Raw genomic sequence first — 18761 nt, forward strand, 5'->3', positions numbered from 1 at the left:
TACTATAATATAAGCAATAATGTGAAGTCACAGCTACCAGTTCTTTAGCTAGTGTTGGCCTTCTTACCCATTAAGTTCTTCTCAATAATCTAGGATGTGCCAATGGTGTAGAACAAGGGTGTAAAACTCATGGGCTGCAGGCCGGATGTGACACGTGCTGGCCCTGCCCCCACCTGGTTTAGCAAAGGAGAAAAATGCCCTGATACATCATGCGATGATGACGCGAGTTTGACACCCCTGGTGCAGAATATGTGTGGATCCAAGCAGTGTGGCATTTTGTAATTGAAAGATGGAAATGTTGTTAATGTGCAAATTGACAAGGTGTTTTGGTATGGCATCCATTGGATAGCTGATTTATGTCATAATCTTTCAAACTCATTTTTTCAGATTTTGATATTTTGTGATAGTTGGTGAAACTTTATCCTTATTATCAGTAGGATTCCATTTTTTTTACTACCGGTTCTGTGGGCGTGGCTTGGTGGGAGTGGCAGCGGAAGGATACTGTAAAATCTCCAGTCAGTGGTGTTATTTGCTGGTTCTCTGAACTACTCAAAATTTACGCTACCGGTTCTCCAGAACTGGTCAGAACCTGCTGAATACCATCTCTGCTTTTTATCATCATCATCAGCCTCAACATCATCATCACTATTGAAAGGGTTTGCGATATATGGTCAGTTAGTTACATATCCTACTACTTTGACCATAGAATAATAATGGCATCATAACAAGTTTTTATATATTGGTATTTTTAAAAAAACATGTCTTTGCAAAATGTATACAGGATAATACTGAGAAGAAATAATTAAAAATGTGGCTTTTTGAAGCAGTAATTTGAAGTTTTGCTGCTAAACAGTGTTTTTAAAATGAGATGATACTTGTAGGATAATAGATGCAAATTTAAACACACACACACACACACACACACACACACACACACACACACACATATATATATATATATATATATATATATATATATATATATATATATATATATATTCCTAAAATAAATATTAAAACACATGAAGCTATAAACAAAGAGCTAACAGACTTTATCTCAAACTCTTTCAAGTTCACTTCAGTTTTTTCAAGCTGTGAGCTATTATTGTGTTAACTTTGTTTAATGTATGTTGTAAAACAAATAATCAGCACTTTGTTTCCATTCTTATTTATCTAAGCTGTGTCATCTCTGCCAATCTGCTGAAGGACAAACAAGCAAATGATGCCTTCAAATTAGAGACAATGTATTTTTAAAAATCACACTTTCCTTATGATATTATTATCTATACAATGAAGTTCCCTTAAACCAGAAGGCTTTTCAAAGTTAATCACTGCCAGGATTTTGCAATTGGTTATCTCCCTAATTTCATTAAGTGCAGCAATCTAATTAAGAGGAATGAAGGGAACTGAATGCTTTGTCATTTTTTCCCTCCTATTCATTTGCCTTGCCTTGCGTTGTAGAGATTACAGCTATAGCATGCTGCTCCCTAAACTATGTCCATGCATTTCAAACAAGCAAACAAGAGGGATCCCAGATGTATATTTCTCATATCTGAAAAAATATGTCCATGTTAACATTTAAGAACAGAAATATTATATGTATTACCATGCCGTGTTTCCATGGTATTAATGTGTATATTTAAAAATACTGTAGTTAACTATCAGTGGCAATAGGTTGAAAGGGATATCATATCCAAATTCAAGGAAAAATGTATGCTTGTTTAAATGGGTTTCTTGGAGTCTGAAAATGAAATTCTGTTGAGTTTTTTTTAACTGAGAGTATAGTAATATTGTGACATTTACTGGGTGTAATCCAGCAAAAATTAGTCATACTGAGATCAGAAAAAAAAATCTATAGCAACTTCCATGTAAGCATATACATTTATTTACTTGTTCTATTTATGTTGCTGTCCACTCCTCGGGTGACTAAATTAAGGGAGATTTCCACCCAGATCAGTGTATAAATTTTCGAAATCATTTGCCATTTAAAAAAAGTTACAACACTAATCAATTTGCTTCCGATAAAGTTGAATATCTAGCAATTCACATTATTTATTTTCCTAAAAATCTTATGCTTATAGAGCATATCTATCATGAGAACAACATTTTAATGGATGTATTTATTCTATTTTTGTTATCTTAATTGGATACATTTTATTGATTTGTGTAAAATATAACAACAACATTTAGGTATAATAGTAAATAATATACTATAAAATAACATCATTAAATTAGTAAATTAGAAGGTATCAATTGCCCTATTTTACTGAGTCACTGCAGCACATTTCTCATGTAGCGATTAGCCACTGAATACAGGCAGAATTGCATGCTAGCAGATATCAGTTAGTTTGTTTACAGAATAAAGAATACAGAATAACAGAGTTGGAAGTGACCTTGGGGGTCTTTTAGTCCAACTCTGTGCTCGGCACTGTTTGAGGAAAAGGAGTCTCAGTTTATTTGACTCCAAGTATCGGAATAGACACGTGCAGAGCATTTCCTTAGCCACGTTATGGAACTGGCTTGCTTCTTCTGGGATCTTTTCTTTAATCCCACTCTAGTCTACCAGCTTTTTTATTTTATTTGTCACATTTATAGGGCTGCCTGATTCCAGGAAGGCTCTGCATGGCGAATGGTATTAACAACAGCAAGAAACACCATAACAAAGGAAAGAATGATAGGTATCTAGAAATGAACTTTCAAACTAGCATGCAGAACTCTATGAGAGTTTAGGCTAGGGTCAACTTAGCCCTAAGCCAAGGCTAAGACTGCCCAATGTTACTGGGAGTCAAGCAGCATATTAATTAATGTCTATGGAGATTCTCAGTCATTCAGGTCATGGTTGTCCTAAAAATGCTTTTTCAAAAGGCAACTGGACTTCGTTTTTTTCCTTGAAGACATTTAGCTTCTCATCAAGAAGCTTCTTCAGCTCAAGCTCAAGATGAAGAAGCTTCTTGGATGACAAGCGAAACATCTTCATAGAAAAAAACAAAGTCCGTTGCCTTTTGAAAAAGCACTTTTGGGATCATTAATGACATAAGAATAACCATGTTTTTAAAGATGGTAAAAATTTTAGTAAGGACAGGGACACATGGACCTCTGTTCTAGAGAGTAGGTGCTGTGAACAGAGGGCTTTCCCTCTCGCTTCCTGGGTGCTATCGGTTTAATCAGTGAGACTTGGGATATCCTCCTCTTCTAATATTGACCAGCCCTTCTCTGCTTAGTTTTCTCTGGATCAGCCAAGATGATCTGTCAAAACATGCTTAAGTAGAGGCATAACTTATATTTTTAGATATACAGAATGCATCCCTGATTACAGTAGAAAAAGAACATTTTAAGACTGTATCCAGTGACATCTATTCACTGCAGATGCCTTTGCAGACTCTAGAACCGCATCCAAAAGTTTGGTTGTCTTCCGTAGCAGACCCTGGGTGATCTATAAAGAAAAATAAAACAAAGTAGTTGTTTGTATGAGTGAAAGTTGGCTGTTATAATTTTGTCTGTAATAATTAAAAAAAAACCAGAGCCAGACTAATTTTATTTTGTTTTTATTATGCTGGCTAGTTTAACAGAACCAGCATTTCAGGAATGTTTCTAGTAAGCCAGTGGATCCTTTTTGCAGAAAGATGTATGAGGCTGTCTAAACTAAGTGATTTTTGCTGTAATACATTCTTTTATAACCTTGAAGGAGGCAACTGCAGCTTCCTGGAATGACATTTTCTGTGCTGTGTTTGTGTGCTTGCAAAGCTCTCCGCAGACACTTGGTGCTTTTTGTTTAATTAATGCTGTGCAACTCTTTTGCAAAACAGCAGATTTATGATATAGCTGGAATGCCTTGTTTCTAATTAATGTAAGAGAGATCAGTTGCTGCAAGAAATGTTATAACCCCGTCACCTCCGCGTTATGTGTTTAGGGGGACTCTTTCCTCTTTGGATATAAACTCCACAATTGTATAATTACTTCTGATGAAAAGTTGCGTCTCCTTGGCTTCAAACATCACAGAAGACAGTCTTAACTGTCTTGTTTATAATATAGGCCTTTTTTGTTCTGGGTGAGTTTACTGATTCTCTCTCTCTTGTCTTCTAAAAGGCAAGCCCACTTCTGGAAAACATTTTGGAATGTGACTTATTTTACAGAACTCTCACAGGCTAGAGGGAAGTGATTTATACATTTGGATGATCCCAAAACAATTTTGGGTTGAGGGCAGACTTGGTAGACCTTAAACCATCGCAATTCAGAAGACTGTCTTTTTCACATGGCTCTTATTGCTTTTTATTTGTTATTTTGTGGAAATGGGAAATGTTTGTTTTTTTAATAACCAGATCATATATTGGTTAGGAAGGAATTAAGAATAGTTGGAGAGCAGATTAACATAAAATAATACAATAATATCATTTAATATGTACGTAATATGAACACAAAAGTTTCAGTGATATAATATATTTCAAAATATTCTAAGGCTATTTAAATATAGTAGAACATACAATAGTGTGTAAGAACGTTTCATTGTATTTTTTCTTTATAGTGTTATATTTTTATTAAACATTTTTAAGAGAAGAAAAGACAAAAGACAAAAGGAAAAACTAAAGCACAAAATAGATAAACAGGGAAAAGCTTTAAAAAACTAGATTAAAAAAAACAGTATTTTATTGATTAGCTTTAAATAACCAAATATACTATAATGTATTAGAAATCACAAATCATTTATAAAATCCAGATAATATATCAGCAATAATCAATGCAGTATAAATCATAAAGTGAGATTAATGATTACAGTTAATTGTAGTTCCTATTGGGTTCTATGTCCAATCTAGGTTTGGTAATTTTCTTGGAGAAACACCAAGAATCCAACTGTTCAACCCTGAGATTCAGATAATGACTAATTAAAGATTAATTAATCTTTCAAAAGATTCACTTTTGAAATACAAAGTTATTTTGGACCTCTAAGCATATAACTACCGTGTTTCTCCAACAATACGGCCTCCACCAATAGGAAGACCCAGTATGTTTTCTAGGCATAAAATCAAATTAAGCCCCTCCCCCAAATTTAGGCCTAGTTTAAAACATGCAGGAAGGGTGGGGGGACTTGCTATTTGGAGTGCCGTTGGAGCTGCCACCGCCGTTTGGAGTGCCGTTGGAGCTGCCACCGCCGTTTGGAGTGCCGTAGGAGCTGCCGCCGCCGTTGGAGCTGCCGCCGCTGTTTGAGTGCCGTTGGAGCTGCTGCCGCCGTTTGGAGCTGCCACCGCCGTTTGGAGTGTCGTTGGCGCTGCCGCCGCCGTTTGGAGCTGCCACCGCTGTTTGGAGCTGCCACCGCCGTTTGGAGTGCCGTTGGAGATGCTGCCGCCGTTTGGAGTGCCGCCGCCATGTTTGGAGCTGCCGCTTCCGTGTTTGGAGCTGCTGCTGTGTTTGGAGTGGCGGCAGTGCTCCAAATGGCGGCGGTGCTCCAAACAGCGGCAGTGCTCCAAACGCGGAAGCGGCAGCTCCAAATGTGGCGGCAGCACTCCAAACGGTGGCGGCAGCTCCAACGGCACTCCAAACGGCAGCAGCAGCTCCAACGGCACTCCAAACGGCAGCGGCAGCTCCAATGGCACTCCAAACGGCAGCGGAATGGGCAGAAGGGAAAGCAACAGCGGCAGGTACCAAAGGTCTTGGGTCTGCAGCAAAGGTGTTTGGTGGGAGTAGGGAGCTCTCTGCGCTTCGCCATGATCGCCCGTTAGGAGCGGTTGGTGGCAAGGCTGCCCACGGGGCGGTCTAGATGAGTATGAAAGAGGGGAAATTAAGTTACCCCCGAAAAGACGGCCTAGCCGTTTTTTCGGGGCTCAAAAAAAAATAAGACCCGGCCTTATTATGTGAGAAACACGGTAGAGTAATTAGGCATTTTTCTGCATGTAAGAATCATGTTGACTTTCCAATAAAAACATAAAATAACTTTGCAGCCATTAACATATACAAAGTTAAATCAATATACTTGGTGGGAATGTAAGGTTTAGTAATATGTAATTTTAAAAAACAGCAAATTGGAAAAGGAATTCAACTTTAAAATGTTTTAGTCTATTAGACATCATTTTCTAAAATAGTTGTGCTTACAATATTGCCATCAAAAATGGAAAACTGTTAATTAACATTCCCAACCATTTTTAAAGAATGAGCTGTTTTAGCCACCAGTTTAGGAGCCAGAACTGAAGTAATTTATCAATAATAAAACAACTTATGCTACCGTGTTTCTCATATAATAAGGCCGGGTCTTATTTTTTTTTGAGCCCCGAAAAAATGGCTAGGCCGTCTTTTCGGGGGTGACTTAATTCCCCCCCCCCTTGCATCTTCGGGCGGGGGGCGACGGCTTGGATGTTGACCTCGGCATTGGTGGAGCACTTCGTATCGGGGTCAACGCAGGCAGCACCATATCCGGGTATGCAACAAAAGTACTTCCTAATGGCAAGCCCCCCCACCATTCCCCCCCATTTTGCATGTTTTAATATAGGCCTTAATTTGGGGGGAGGGGCTTAATTTCATTTCATGCCTATAAAACATGCTGGGACTTCCTATTGGGGGAGGCCGTATTGTTGGAGAAACAGGGTAGTTTTCTCAAAGTATAATATTTGGTGTGAATGTAATGGTTCTCTCTCCCCCCCCCTCCACTAAATTTATCATTACTACACAGCAGCTAATGAATATAAATGTTACATTTATTTTATCCAACAATCTTTAATTTGCTTGCGTCCTGAATCATAGTTCACCAACGACTGATAACAAATTCCAAATTTTATGTTACGAGGTTATCAAATTCAGACATGTGTCTAGATGTTCCCCCATGGTTTTGCACATTTTTTTTACAGTTATATTCTTTATTTGAAGATATCAAAACAATTTGGGTGGTTGTGACCATTCTAGAACAGAAAAATCTACAAGGATTTTATCTTTTTTACTAATTGTCTCTAGTAGTCTATACAATTTATACCTTTCTTTGATAATAAAGGATCTCAGTGGGAAAAGTTAACCATGCCTAAGCCGAGGCCTTGCTTTTGTCCAGGGGAACGAACAGCAACGAATGTAGTCCGAAATCAGTCAGATAAGCTCTGGAACCAAATGCGTAAGCAGTGACTGAAGACACAACATGATTCTCTGGCCTGAAGATGTGTTTCAATGCTTTTATGCTATAGAGACCTTTAATACTGAGAAATGTTGAGACTCTTCCTTGTCTTATCTACCTGTTATTTATTGGTGCCTCCTCTTCTTTTCACAGGCGCTTTTATAAATTTTTGCAGCTGCTTGTGGGGGAGGAAGGTCAAGTCAGACGTTGGGCCATTGATGTTTTTCCCTTCTCTTATGTTTCCCACTCTAGCCTTCTTCAAGGCGATTGGGCTTATCCTGTGCGAACTGTCATACTACAACCACCACTCTTTGGCGCAGGAATGCAGAAGGAGAGCCCGTGTGCAATGCTTGTGGCCTGTACATGAAGCTTCATGGGGTAAGCAGCAGCTTCACCAAACTCTTTCAGTTTCCCTCAGGGGAAATGCTTATTAAGATTTATGGAAGGTCATATCCAACCCTGCTGGAGAAACCCCAGAGGAGTAAAAATACTTTTCTTGCTTGTTTGTTTTATGTGTTTGCAGTTGCATCTAAAGCTAAAAGATAGAGGGGAATGTCAACAGAGAAATGGCATCCCTCTCTGTCACATCCCCTTCATATAATGTTTCAGCAAAGCTACACTGAATACAAAGCAGAAGTAATTAGTTGTTGTTATTGCCGGGCCTCATATAATACAAATGATAAGAAGAAAAGGAACTATTCTCCATTTTAAGGTATCCTTCAGTTAGAAACATTTTAATAATAAATAAGCTTCCTTGTTAAATGCTGACAAAAGAGTAATAATAAAGGAGACTAGTTGAGATGGTCCACTTTTTATTATATAGAGACAAGAAAGTTTCAGAAGAGGAATATCTGTTTTTATCCATGCACATATTGTTTATTTACCCCAAGGAACTCTGGTTAGCACAGTGGTTAAAGTGCAGTATTACAGACAATCTCTGCTTACAATCTGGAGTTCAATCCTAAGGAGCTCAAAGTTAACCTCCATCCTGTCTAGATTGTTGGGGGCAATTTGCAAATAATGCTTTATATTGTAAATTGCCCAGAGTGTGCTGTTAAGATGTATTGAGTAGTATATAAGCTAAATGCTATTACTATAAACCAGGGGTTCCCAAACTTGGCAATTTTAAGACTTGTGGACTTCAACTCCCAGAATTCTCCAGCCAGCTATGCTGGGAGTTGAAGTCCACAAGTCTTAAAATTGCCAAGTTTGGAGAGCTCCGCTATAAACTTATATCTAATGGGACGGAAGGAAAGGCTAGATGGGGGAGGGAGAGAAGGAAGGAAAGGAACAAAATTCACAATGGAAAGTGTCTTCTTTAAAGCCTAAAAGCATGGTGAGCATCTTGCTGGTGTTCATCTGCAATTCAAGGTGCGCTAATCTCTTCCTGAAATTGTGCTTTGAACGTTGTTCTTGTTTCCTTGGACAACAGGTGGAACTGGAATGTGCTTTCTGCAATGTTCCCTTATCCCAGTGTCACCCAGTGTTGAGGTTCTCTCCTGCATAGGAGGCAGAAGCAAGCTGATCGTACTCTGCCTGATGTAAAAAGCCAAAGTTGTCTCTCGAGTTGCCCTGATCCTCTTTCTGGCAGATAGGATATTGAATGTAATGAAATACAGGACATTTTTGTATGAACACTCAAAAAAGTAGTCCTGAAAGGAGGAAGAGATAAAAATGTTGAGTGGCTTACTAATCCCAAAAGCTTTGGGAGGGGAGGCTGAACTCTTCCTTTTTAATGTATTTTGTTTTTAAACTTTAACCTTAAAACAATTCTAATTGGAAACATTGGGGAGAATAAACAATAAGGTACCTTCCAATGGACCTGAGGCTTAAGGTCACTATGCTGCACATCATGGTGTAATTTTGCTTATGGCACAATGGCTCTGATGGAGGCTGATAAAAGGAAATAGCTTCTGAAATTTGATGTTTTATGTTTCTGCATTCTCATTAGGTGCCCCGACCACTTGCTATGAAAAAAGAGGGAATTCAAACCAGGAAACGAAAACCAAAGAATATAGCTAAGACAAAATCATGCTCTGGTAAATATACTCAAAGAGTCTAAACAGGGATGGAGAATTTTCTACGGTGCAGTTGTTCTAATGCAGGGTGTTACCTTTGCAGGTAATAATAACAATAATGCTGTTCCTATGACTCCAACTTCCACATCTTCTACAAACTCAGATGACTGTAGAAAAAATGCTTCCCCAAGCACACAAACAACAGCCTCAGGGGTAAGTGATAAAATAATATCCATACTTGCAAGTGGATTTCCATTGCTCGTGTTATCTCCACTTTTATCTTATCTACTATTATAACAGTAATCTAAATAAACTGTTCTGTTTGTTAGCTGATACTGGAGTGGGAATTTCTCAGGAAATTGCCTATAAATGCAAACAGTGTAAATCTAAAGTACTTTACAAACATCTTTATTAAAGGTTTGCTTTCAGGCACGTATCTTATTTATACTATATTGGATTATATATTATATTGTATTGTATATTATATATTATATTGTGCTGTATAATATATATTACATTGTACTAAGTTGTATAGTAGACATTGGCTCTGATCCCAGGTGGGAAGATTCATAGGCTAAAATATTGTCCATGTACATACTCTACATCCTTTCTCTAAGCTGTTATCAAGAATCATTCAAAGTCAGCAAACCATGGAGGGAATTCTCAGAAAAATTATAAAACAATGTTCAGTAATTGTATTCATATGACATCTCAGTCTCACTCATTCCTTCCAGAAATATACTTTTATTTCAACTAGATTTTTTTTAGCATCTGGTACCATTCAAAGTTGGAGACAATGGATCTTCCCATTCATTGTCCAATACCTGAATCTCATACCATGTCCTTTTAGCTTAGTAGTAATTAAATCTCTCATACTGTGCTATATTCTAATATTATCAAAATATCTGTTTATAAGGCTTTTGAAGCAAGAGAAGCCACTATAAAGCAATTTAAAAGGATCCTATTAAAGTTACCACTTTGTATCAAAGCAAAGCATTGTTTTGCAGAATTTTCTGCAACGGGATTCTCTGTCTAACTCCACGTTAACAATATAAATTTGAATTGCTTTTGCATATTAATTTCTATGGAGATACATTGAGAATTTATTATACTTAAAAGTCTCATTGGAATATTGTGTAACAATTAAAGCTTTCATATTAAAGATTAAAATGCTTTATTTTTTTTAGATTCACCACATGAAGAAAAATTAGTCAGGATATACGAGTAACTCTATTTTAAGTAGCAATATAATACATCGATATAATGAAAACCAATCTCTTCAGGTGACATTTAGGATGTCCCAGATTTCTTAAATAACGAATAGATGAGAAATTTGTTTTAATTGTTTAGTAACAACCCACCCATGACAAACTCCCTCTCTTTTTTATTCCATGTACAAGAAAGTGATTACACAATAAATTTAACAAATTTTACAAGTATCCCATATTCCAACTTTACTTTAAAAAAAAACCCTCACTTCCCACTGAAAAATTAAATCAACCCTTTTGGGATTAATTTAAACCTTTAGGACTATATTATGAGTGCTCTCACAAAATGACTGCCATGGAAAAACTTGACTTTTCACAAAATAGCTGCCACAACAAGGTTGTTATTGTGAGGAAAATAAGAGAAGGAAGGAGTATTATGTTTGATTCCTTGAATTACTTATACAGTAATAATACAGTAATAAAGTGGGATAAAAATGGAATAAACAAATGAATAAAATTTCCCATTACTTTATTTAATCCCTATATTTAATATATATTTAATATATTAATAATATATTAGTAATACATGGCAAGTAACATATTAAATATACATTACTTGTCACAAAACTTCAATTTCTCACAAAGCAAATTGTTCCCTTTCTGTTTGGGGATTATATAGCACATTCCACAAAAACTAGAAACATGTCTGTTTTTAAAATGAAAGTTCAGTACCTCATTACCCTATCGGATACTTCAATAAACATTCTCAGAAAGTTTGATGGACTGAATTCAATCTAATTCGGATATATTAAATATATATGAAATATAGAGCTTAGGTAAAGCCATGGGTAATTTTATTATTTGTTTGATTGTTTGTTTGTTTGATTGATTGATTGATTGATTTTTATCCCACTTTTATTACTTTATAAATCTCAAGGAGTCGAACATAATACTTCCTTCCTTCTCCTATTTCCCCCACAATAACAACCTTGTGAGAGAGAATGAGTGGCCCAAAGTCACCCACAGCCTGCTTTCATGGCTAAATCGAAACTAGAACTCATGGTCTCCTGGCTTCTAGGCCAGCACCTTCACCAGTACACCAAACTGGGTCTTTTTTTTCTCCCTTTGATTTTTTATTTTTCCATTTCAGTAGAATCAAAATGCAGTTATATTTCTCTGGATTCATTCCATTATTTTTAACATTTCTCACTTTTATTTGCTGCTACAATAATAACATAATTAAGATGCCCTTAATTATGTCAGCTCACATTTGTTAGATTAGAATTTCCTAAGGAAATCAGGGGGGAAGGTTTACTGATTGCAACAAATGAAGAGGGAATGTTACCTACCCTTTGACATATTCCAGCAAAGAAACATTCCTATTCCTTCCTTGGTGACTATACTTTCATTAATTGTATGTATTGATACAGTTTAAATAATGAAAACTAGTCCAAGCTATTAGAAATATTTACTGAATCAAAATATCAGTGGTGAGGAACATTTGATTAAGTCACAGACTGAGCATGCAGCCTGAAATCAAAAGTCTTTGTCTGGAGTAGACTGAGATGAGGCACAAATTGGCTGAAATCCTTTTTTACTAGGGAAAAATTCTTTCTTTTGGTTGACCCGAAGGATTTGTTGTCAGAAAAATCCTCATCTCTGGCCAAAACATGCTGGCAGAGAAACAGAACTAAGTTGAGATAGGAAGAAAATAAAACTACATATAAAGCCCTCCCAGATTAGGGACCCACACAGATTATTGGCACAGATAGAGGTCAAGCTAAGGGTAACCTTCATAAATTTTCAATGCACTGACTTCAGGGCACTGACTTTTGTCATATGTTTTTAAATTATGCCTATCCTGATAATACTGAAGCCAAGATATTGCGCAACTGGACTTCACAAGCTTTGGATCACTTGGCTTCTAGGCATTTTGGCCATGTGAAAAAACAACAACATTTCCATAAGAATTTAATGCAGAGATAGACTACTGCACTTCAAAACCTCACTCATCTTCAAAAACCTATCTAACAAAGAATTGCTGAAAATTAGTAACATAGGTTCCAGATTCTTTGAGGCAGAAAATTCAAAATAACTTTAGGTGTCATCTCTAAAATTTGCTTAACATAAATGAAAAAGCAAAAGAGCTCCACTCAACTCTTTATAGTAGGTGTTGTCCATGAACATACTCTTATCCACTTGGCATCATTGCCTTCTCCATCCTTGACACACACTGACCCTCCCCCATATTAACCATGGAACCAACCACAAAAAAGGGGCATTTATTTATTTATTTATTTATTTATTTATTTATTTATTTATTTATTTGTATAGCTGCTTTTATTATTTGTATATAGGTAACTCAAAGTGGCAAATGTATCTAATACTCCTTCCTCCTCCTATTTTCATGCATGAAATTTAATTATCATTCATGCAATTAATGCAGGATGAAATTAGGGATGTGCTGAAACCTGAGTTTGAATTTGAAGGGCAAACATGATTCAGAGCAATCTTAGGTTTCTTGCTAGAAAGATTCTGAATTTCTTGCTAGAAAGATTCTCTCACAGAGCTTCCCGCGGTGACCTTGAGAAAAGACACATCCAAAATTCAATTTTGCCATTTGGATCCAGATCTCTGCACAACCCTGTTAGAAATGTCTACAAATATATTAGCAAAACTCTCCTCTGACCAAACTCAGCTCTGTACAAAAACTCCATTTTTACATTCGAAGATACAAAGGCAGGGTGTTCTCAAAAAATAGCAGTGCCCAAAACTCAAAAGTCATACACATCATATGAAAATCAGCTGATGGTGTCAATCCGGACACTTGATTGTACTATAAGAAAAGCAAAAGGGATTTTGCTACAGAAAGGAGTCTCTGTGGCGCAGTGGTTAGAGTGCAGTACTGCAAGCTACTTCTGCTGCAGCCAGCTGCCTGCAATTTGGTAAGTCAAATCCCACCAGGCTCAAGGTTAACTCAGCCTTCCATCCTTCCGAGGTGGGTAAAATGAGGACCCAAATTGTTGGAGGCAATATGCTGACTCTGTAAACTGCTTAGAGAGGGCTGTAAAGCACTATAAAACGGTATATAAGTCTAAGTGCTATTGCTATTATTGTATGTATAGCTCATAATTGTAAAGATAAGCATATTTCACTTTGGTTTAAGTGCTCTAGTTCAGTGGTTGCCAACCGGTCCGTGAGAAAATTTTGGTGGGCCGCAGAGAAATCTCACCCCCAGCGCCCACTCACTCCTTACCCGGTAAACTTGCCTGCTAAATTGCTATTTTTCCTTTTTCCGACCATCAGGTGTTCTGCTGTGCCGGGAGATTTAGATTAGCTAGGAAGCAGGAAATGGTTGGATTTCTTGCTTTCTAGCTAGTGTTTAGATCTTCAGCTCAGCACAGCTGAACCTCCCTTAGGACTGAAGATTTGCTTGCAAGCAAATTCAGTGCAGACTCAAGGCAAGCAAATTTGAGAGACTGAGCTAGCCGATGGCAGATAGATAGATCACTGAATGATTCTGTGAGCAACTCAATCTGCCTGCTTTGCCTGATTTTGGGTAAAAAATGCTCTTTTTTTAAAATAAAAAATTCAATATCTACATGAATGGTGTGTTGTGAATTAATTTTGTGAGTTTGCTTGCTAGCAAATTTTATGAGTTTGCTTGCAAGCAAATTTTATGTGACAGACTGAGCTAGCCAATGGCAGATAGATAGATCTCTGAATGAATCTGTGATTCTGTGAGCAACTCAATCTGCCTGCCTGCTTTGCCTGATTTTGGGTAAAAGTTGCTCTTTTTTTATAAAAAAATCAATATTTATATAAATATTTATAATATTTACATACAAGCCATGCCCAGCCAGTCACATGACCACCAAGCCACACCCACAAATTAGGCCACTCCCACAGAACCGGTTAGTGGTCCCTGGGATCTAAAATTATGAGTTTGGTGGTCCCTGAGGTCCAAAAGGTTGGCGCCCCCTGCTCTAGTTTATATTTAAAGCTCTTTTAAATTCTGGTGCTAGATTTATAATGGGACTTTTTTCTTTGTATTTTAAATGTATTGTGTTCAATGGTCTTTTGCAAACTATCCCCCATTCTGGTGGCACTCAATCAGGAACAAATTGCTGAAGATAGAGTAAGATAGATTTGAAAGGGTTTTGTATTAGACTTCTCTAATTTGACAGCCACTGGAGGTGTATATTCTTCCCATGTGTTATCCATTGTTAACAGATGTTCAAACTGGAGACTGGGGATAATGGGAGAAATAGTCCAATATAATTGGAGGGAGTCAAGTTGGGGAAAGCCAGATATATTGCACTATATTTTTTTTGCCAATCAGAAATATTCCAAATTAACAGGAAAGATTAAAAGATAATGTTCAGGACTGAATAGGAAGGAAGTTTTTAGACACGAGTGTTTTTCAGTTCTTGGAAAAGTTGTTAATGGACAGAAGAAAACACATTCTTTTCCTGGGATAGAAATGATTTATTACGTTTTTCTAGACAACTGTGCCAAAAGCATTACTGAAAATGTGGAGATTCAGCAAAAATTCCTAAAGACAACAATTATATTCAGCTGAAACTCACTTTGATTCACTCAAACTTTGGAAACTTTAGGTGGGTTACTGTGGCACCACCTCTTTTTTGTATGAAAGGAGACAGGTAAATTTAGACTCAAAATGATAAATATCATTTTATCATTACCATTTTAAAAAAATACCATTTTAAAATATCACCGGATTAGGAACATCTTCCATCAAGGGTATAGGAGCAAATAGGAGGGGAGACTATTCAGGTAGTCTTACCGTTTGTTTAGCAACTGTTTGAATGACAAGGGCACTGAAAAAAGTAACCTACACCTGGTCATCACACTTACAACCATCACAGGAACCCTACAGTCACATGATCAAAATTTGGGGGGGAAATTTGGCAACCGGTATGTGTTTGTAAGGGTTGCATTATCCTGGGGTCAAAAACCTCTAACCCTAAATTCCATTTTGCAACCTTCCCAAAGTGCTTCTGACAAGCAGAGTCAATGGGAGAAGCCAGATTCACTTAACGATTGCACGATTCGCTTAATAACGATGACAAAAAGGGTTATAAAAGTCAGACACAACTCACCTAAAAACTTCCTTGTTTAGCAACAGAAATTCTGCTTCCAGATGTGGACATTAATCAAGGACTGTCTGTAATGACTGACTAATGAAAGAAACATTGCCTGAATACCCTCAAGTCTATCTGCATGTTTGGCCCATTTAGTCTCGACCTCAGCCATGACGCCAAAAAATACTTTTATAGAGATGTCCTCTTCTCTGCACACCATCTCCTGGGCAGGATAGTTACTGATTTATCGGCACCCTTCTGAAGGGACCTCAGCACTTATCCGCCTTGGGATTTACTCCTTTAAAGGACTCCATCTGAATGGCACAGGATTGACAGATTGTGATACTCCAGGGAATTGGGTGGAGAGTTAGGCATGGAATGGGTGGCACTTAGTCCCACTTCACTGCTTGCCCCAGTCTGGTATCTTAGATGGCTGCTTCTGAGAGCCTAACAGCAAATTGTGGGCTTGGTTCCCAAAAGGGCAGCTCATAAATAGTGAAATGTGAGCTAACCATCTTCAAGAAGAAGGGAGCATTAAAAGAACTGGATTTGCAAGGATGTGATCATTCATAACAGCTCAGTACTCATTGTCTAGAGCAGTCAGTGTGTTTTTCCACTCCAGAGGCTGATCTGTTATCACAAGGTCAACTTCTGGAATTTACATTGAAACTTTGTATTGAATATTCTCCAGGGGAGTCTGTAACCCAGACTGATGATCAGTCACCTGCAGCTGCACACCAAAGTGAGCATCTGAGCAGTGGGGAAAAAGCACCAGCACCAGTACACATACGTGTGTGTGTGTGTGTGTGTGTGTGTGTGTGTGTGTAAGAGAGAGAGGAGAGAGAGAGAGGAGAGGGAGGAAGGAAGGAAGGAAAGGAGAGAGAGAGAGGAGGGGGGGACAGGCCTTTATTCTTTGGGAATTTCCTGATCCACCTCAGTTGGAGCTTACTTTTTACTGAACAGTAAAATAATGTACTTTGTTTTTCTTGCTGCAGGGAGTCTCTTCTGTGATGTCCAGCCGGGGCGAGAGCACCAGTCCTGAGACTAGCACACTCAAATATTCCGGCCAGGAAGGGCTCTACTCCGGTGTCAGCCTGGCCTCCACTGCAGAAGTGACAGCCTCTGTGAGACAGGATTCTTCCTGGTGTGCCTTAGCTCTAGCGTGAATTGGTGGCACATCAATGCCGATGTGGATATTTGCCCTGGGCTGCAGCCAGTCATTTTGCCCTTGTATTGGATATTTTTGCCTTGATCAAGCAGTCCAAGAAGCTGTAGCAGTGAAGGCAGGGACATTTCGCCCATCCTATCTGCTTCTAGATAACATTTCTTCCCTGCAACACTGACTCTCCAAGTCATCAGTCAGCAAGAGATTCAAGAGAGTTGGAACTGCTTTTTTTTTTTTTTACTCAACAAGGAGTGCCCTTCTGCACTATTCATAGATCTTCACCATGACTATCTATGCTGCCTTGTGTATTTGAGGATTGTGTCTTTGTCTCACTCCCACGTGACCAACATCCAAGACCTGATTGATGTTGACATATTTTTCTTTTCTTTTTGTAGACAAAGTAGGCAAAGCTTACATTACAGCAGATAATGCAGTGTAGAAGAGCAGTGCAAATGTGCATCTTGTCCATATATGTGTAACTGCATATCTTGTACTTGACAGTTTCTGATCTTTCTCCCAGGTCAGTGTTCTCAGCTAGTGCCTTCTGCTCTATATTTTCTGGGTAGTTTTTCTGAAGTAACTTCCGAGAAAGCCCAATGAAGGAAAACATTTGGTACACCCTTCTCAAGTTAGAACTTGCTAACAAGAACATATACTAAAATACTTGCTTATCGTCTTTAAGTATATACTGTGATGGATGAGGTGTAGCATCTACAATGTGACTGAACTGTATGTAGTCAGTCAGAATTTGTAAACAGGGTAGCCTTATAAAAAAAGAGAGAGAGAGATCCTTTTTTGCATATACACAATTTTGTTTTTATGAAAAGTGCAATTTCTGTTGCAGCAATCAGTGTTAAATCATAAGCATAAGATTTAACCGCAGTTTTTATACGAATGAATGGAATGAATGTAAACATTTTAACTTAATGGTACATAAATAATTTAAAAGAAAACAAGTTAAACTAGGCATCTTTATAGGGTTTTTTTATTGCAACAAAAATGTTCGATGTCTGCGTTTCTGATTTTCAAGCAAAAGTTTCAAGAACAAAAGTTTTCTCAGGTAAAAAAGAAAAGATTGACCTGTCTAACCCAGCCTTTCACAAAGCTCTTGGCTTCCAACCGAGTTGGATTGCAATACCCAGAACTCCAATCCTGCATAATGAAAGATTCATGCTGGCTGGGAATTCTGATAGCTGTAGCTAGGCCTATTGAGCAAGGCTGGCCTATCTAGTCCTAAGCTTTTATAAATACACAGTCATCCCTATTCTCTTGCCACCAAGATATGCCGGAAAAGTGTCCATTGCAATAAAATTTTTACTACCTAATGACAAAATATGTAAATACTTCATCAGAATTTTGAAACAATTTTCAAATATTGGATGCAGTCTGTAGAATATAGACTGACCTGTATCTAGGTTGGTTTACATATTTTTCAAAGCAAAAACCAATGTTGGGATGTCATGTGGAAAATTGTTCTCACCAGAGGATTAAAAATAAAAGGATTACGTGTTCTGTCCATATGTGATTTCTCTTTAATAATCTGCAAAATAAAGGAACATATTCAAGAAGCATCTTCCTGTGAGCTTGCAAAAAATTCAGGTAAGAACTAAAAGAATATTCAGACTTGTTCCATTCATAAATGTAAATATTAAGCTTTCTTGTTTATTCCCTTTGATCAACACTAAGGATTGACTGGTAGACCTAGACCAAAGTGGGTGATTCAAGTGTAGGATTTTTTTCCCCTGTTGCTAGTTACTAATTTCCAAATTCTTATATTTAGGCATTGATGCTACAGCAACAATCAAGAAATACTGGAATGTTATGCATGCCAGGAAATCTGCCTATTTCTATTTTCTATTTCTTCTCAGTGGTGTGAACTGATAGAGAGACAAGCTTTTGTATAAAAGTTATTTCAATCCTGAGAGTTGAAGTACTTTTTTTAAATCTCTTAGTACAATTTTTTTCAAATGTTTGCTATTATAAAGATAAAATAGAGCAGGACACCATTGGCTGTAAAAAACTGAGATTTTTTTGTTTGTTTGTTCCAAAACCTGTTCTTAAATCCCATAGGTTTGAAAATGTAGAATTAGCAGTGCTAGGAGTGAATTCCTGAAGTTTCCAAAAATACCAGGAACAGGGACTTCAAACAGCTTGAATCCTATGAAAGCAAATCAAGGT

At 37.5% G+C, this 18761-nt stretch overlaps 1 protein-coding gene across 4 annotated transcripts in view; it reads left to right on the plus strand.

The window, feature by feature from the left end:
• The window catches only part of GATA6 (GATA binding protein 6), a 34010-nt gene extending 15909 nt beyond the window's left edge, over positions 1–18101 (plus strand). For all 4 annotated transcript variants that reach the window (XM_026670316.2, XM_026670317.2, XM_087961611.1 and 1 more), the window contains exons 4-7: positions 7340–7465; positions 9039–9126; positions 9209–9318; positions 16414–18101. In XM_026670316.2, the coding sequence (XP_026526101.1) occupies positions 7340–7465; positions 9039–9126; positions 9209–9318; positions 16414–16584 (495 nt within the window). In that variant the 3' untranslated portion in view covers positions 16585–18101. The remainder of the gene's footprint in view (positions 1–7339; positions 7466–9038; positions 9127–9208; positions 9319–16413) is intronic.
• The last annotated feature ends 660 nt before the right edge of the window (positions 18102–18761 follow it).

Source organism: Notechis scutatus, chromosome 3 (genome assembly GCF_049901735.1).
Source record: "Notechis scutatus isolate UNSWTSFEM ecotype Mainland chromosome 3, rNotScu1.2, whole genome shotgun sequence".
Lineage (NCBI taxonomy): Eukaryota > Metazoa > Chordata > Lepidosauria > Squamata > Elapidae > Notechis > Notechis scutatus.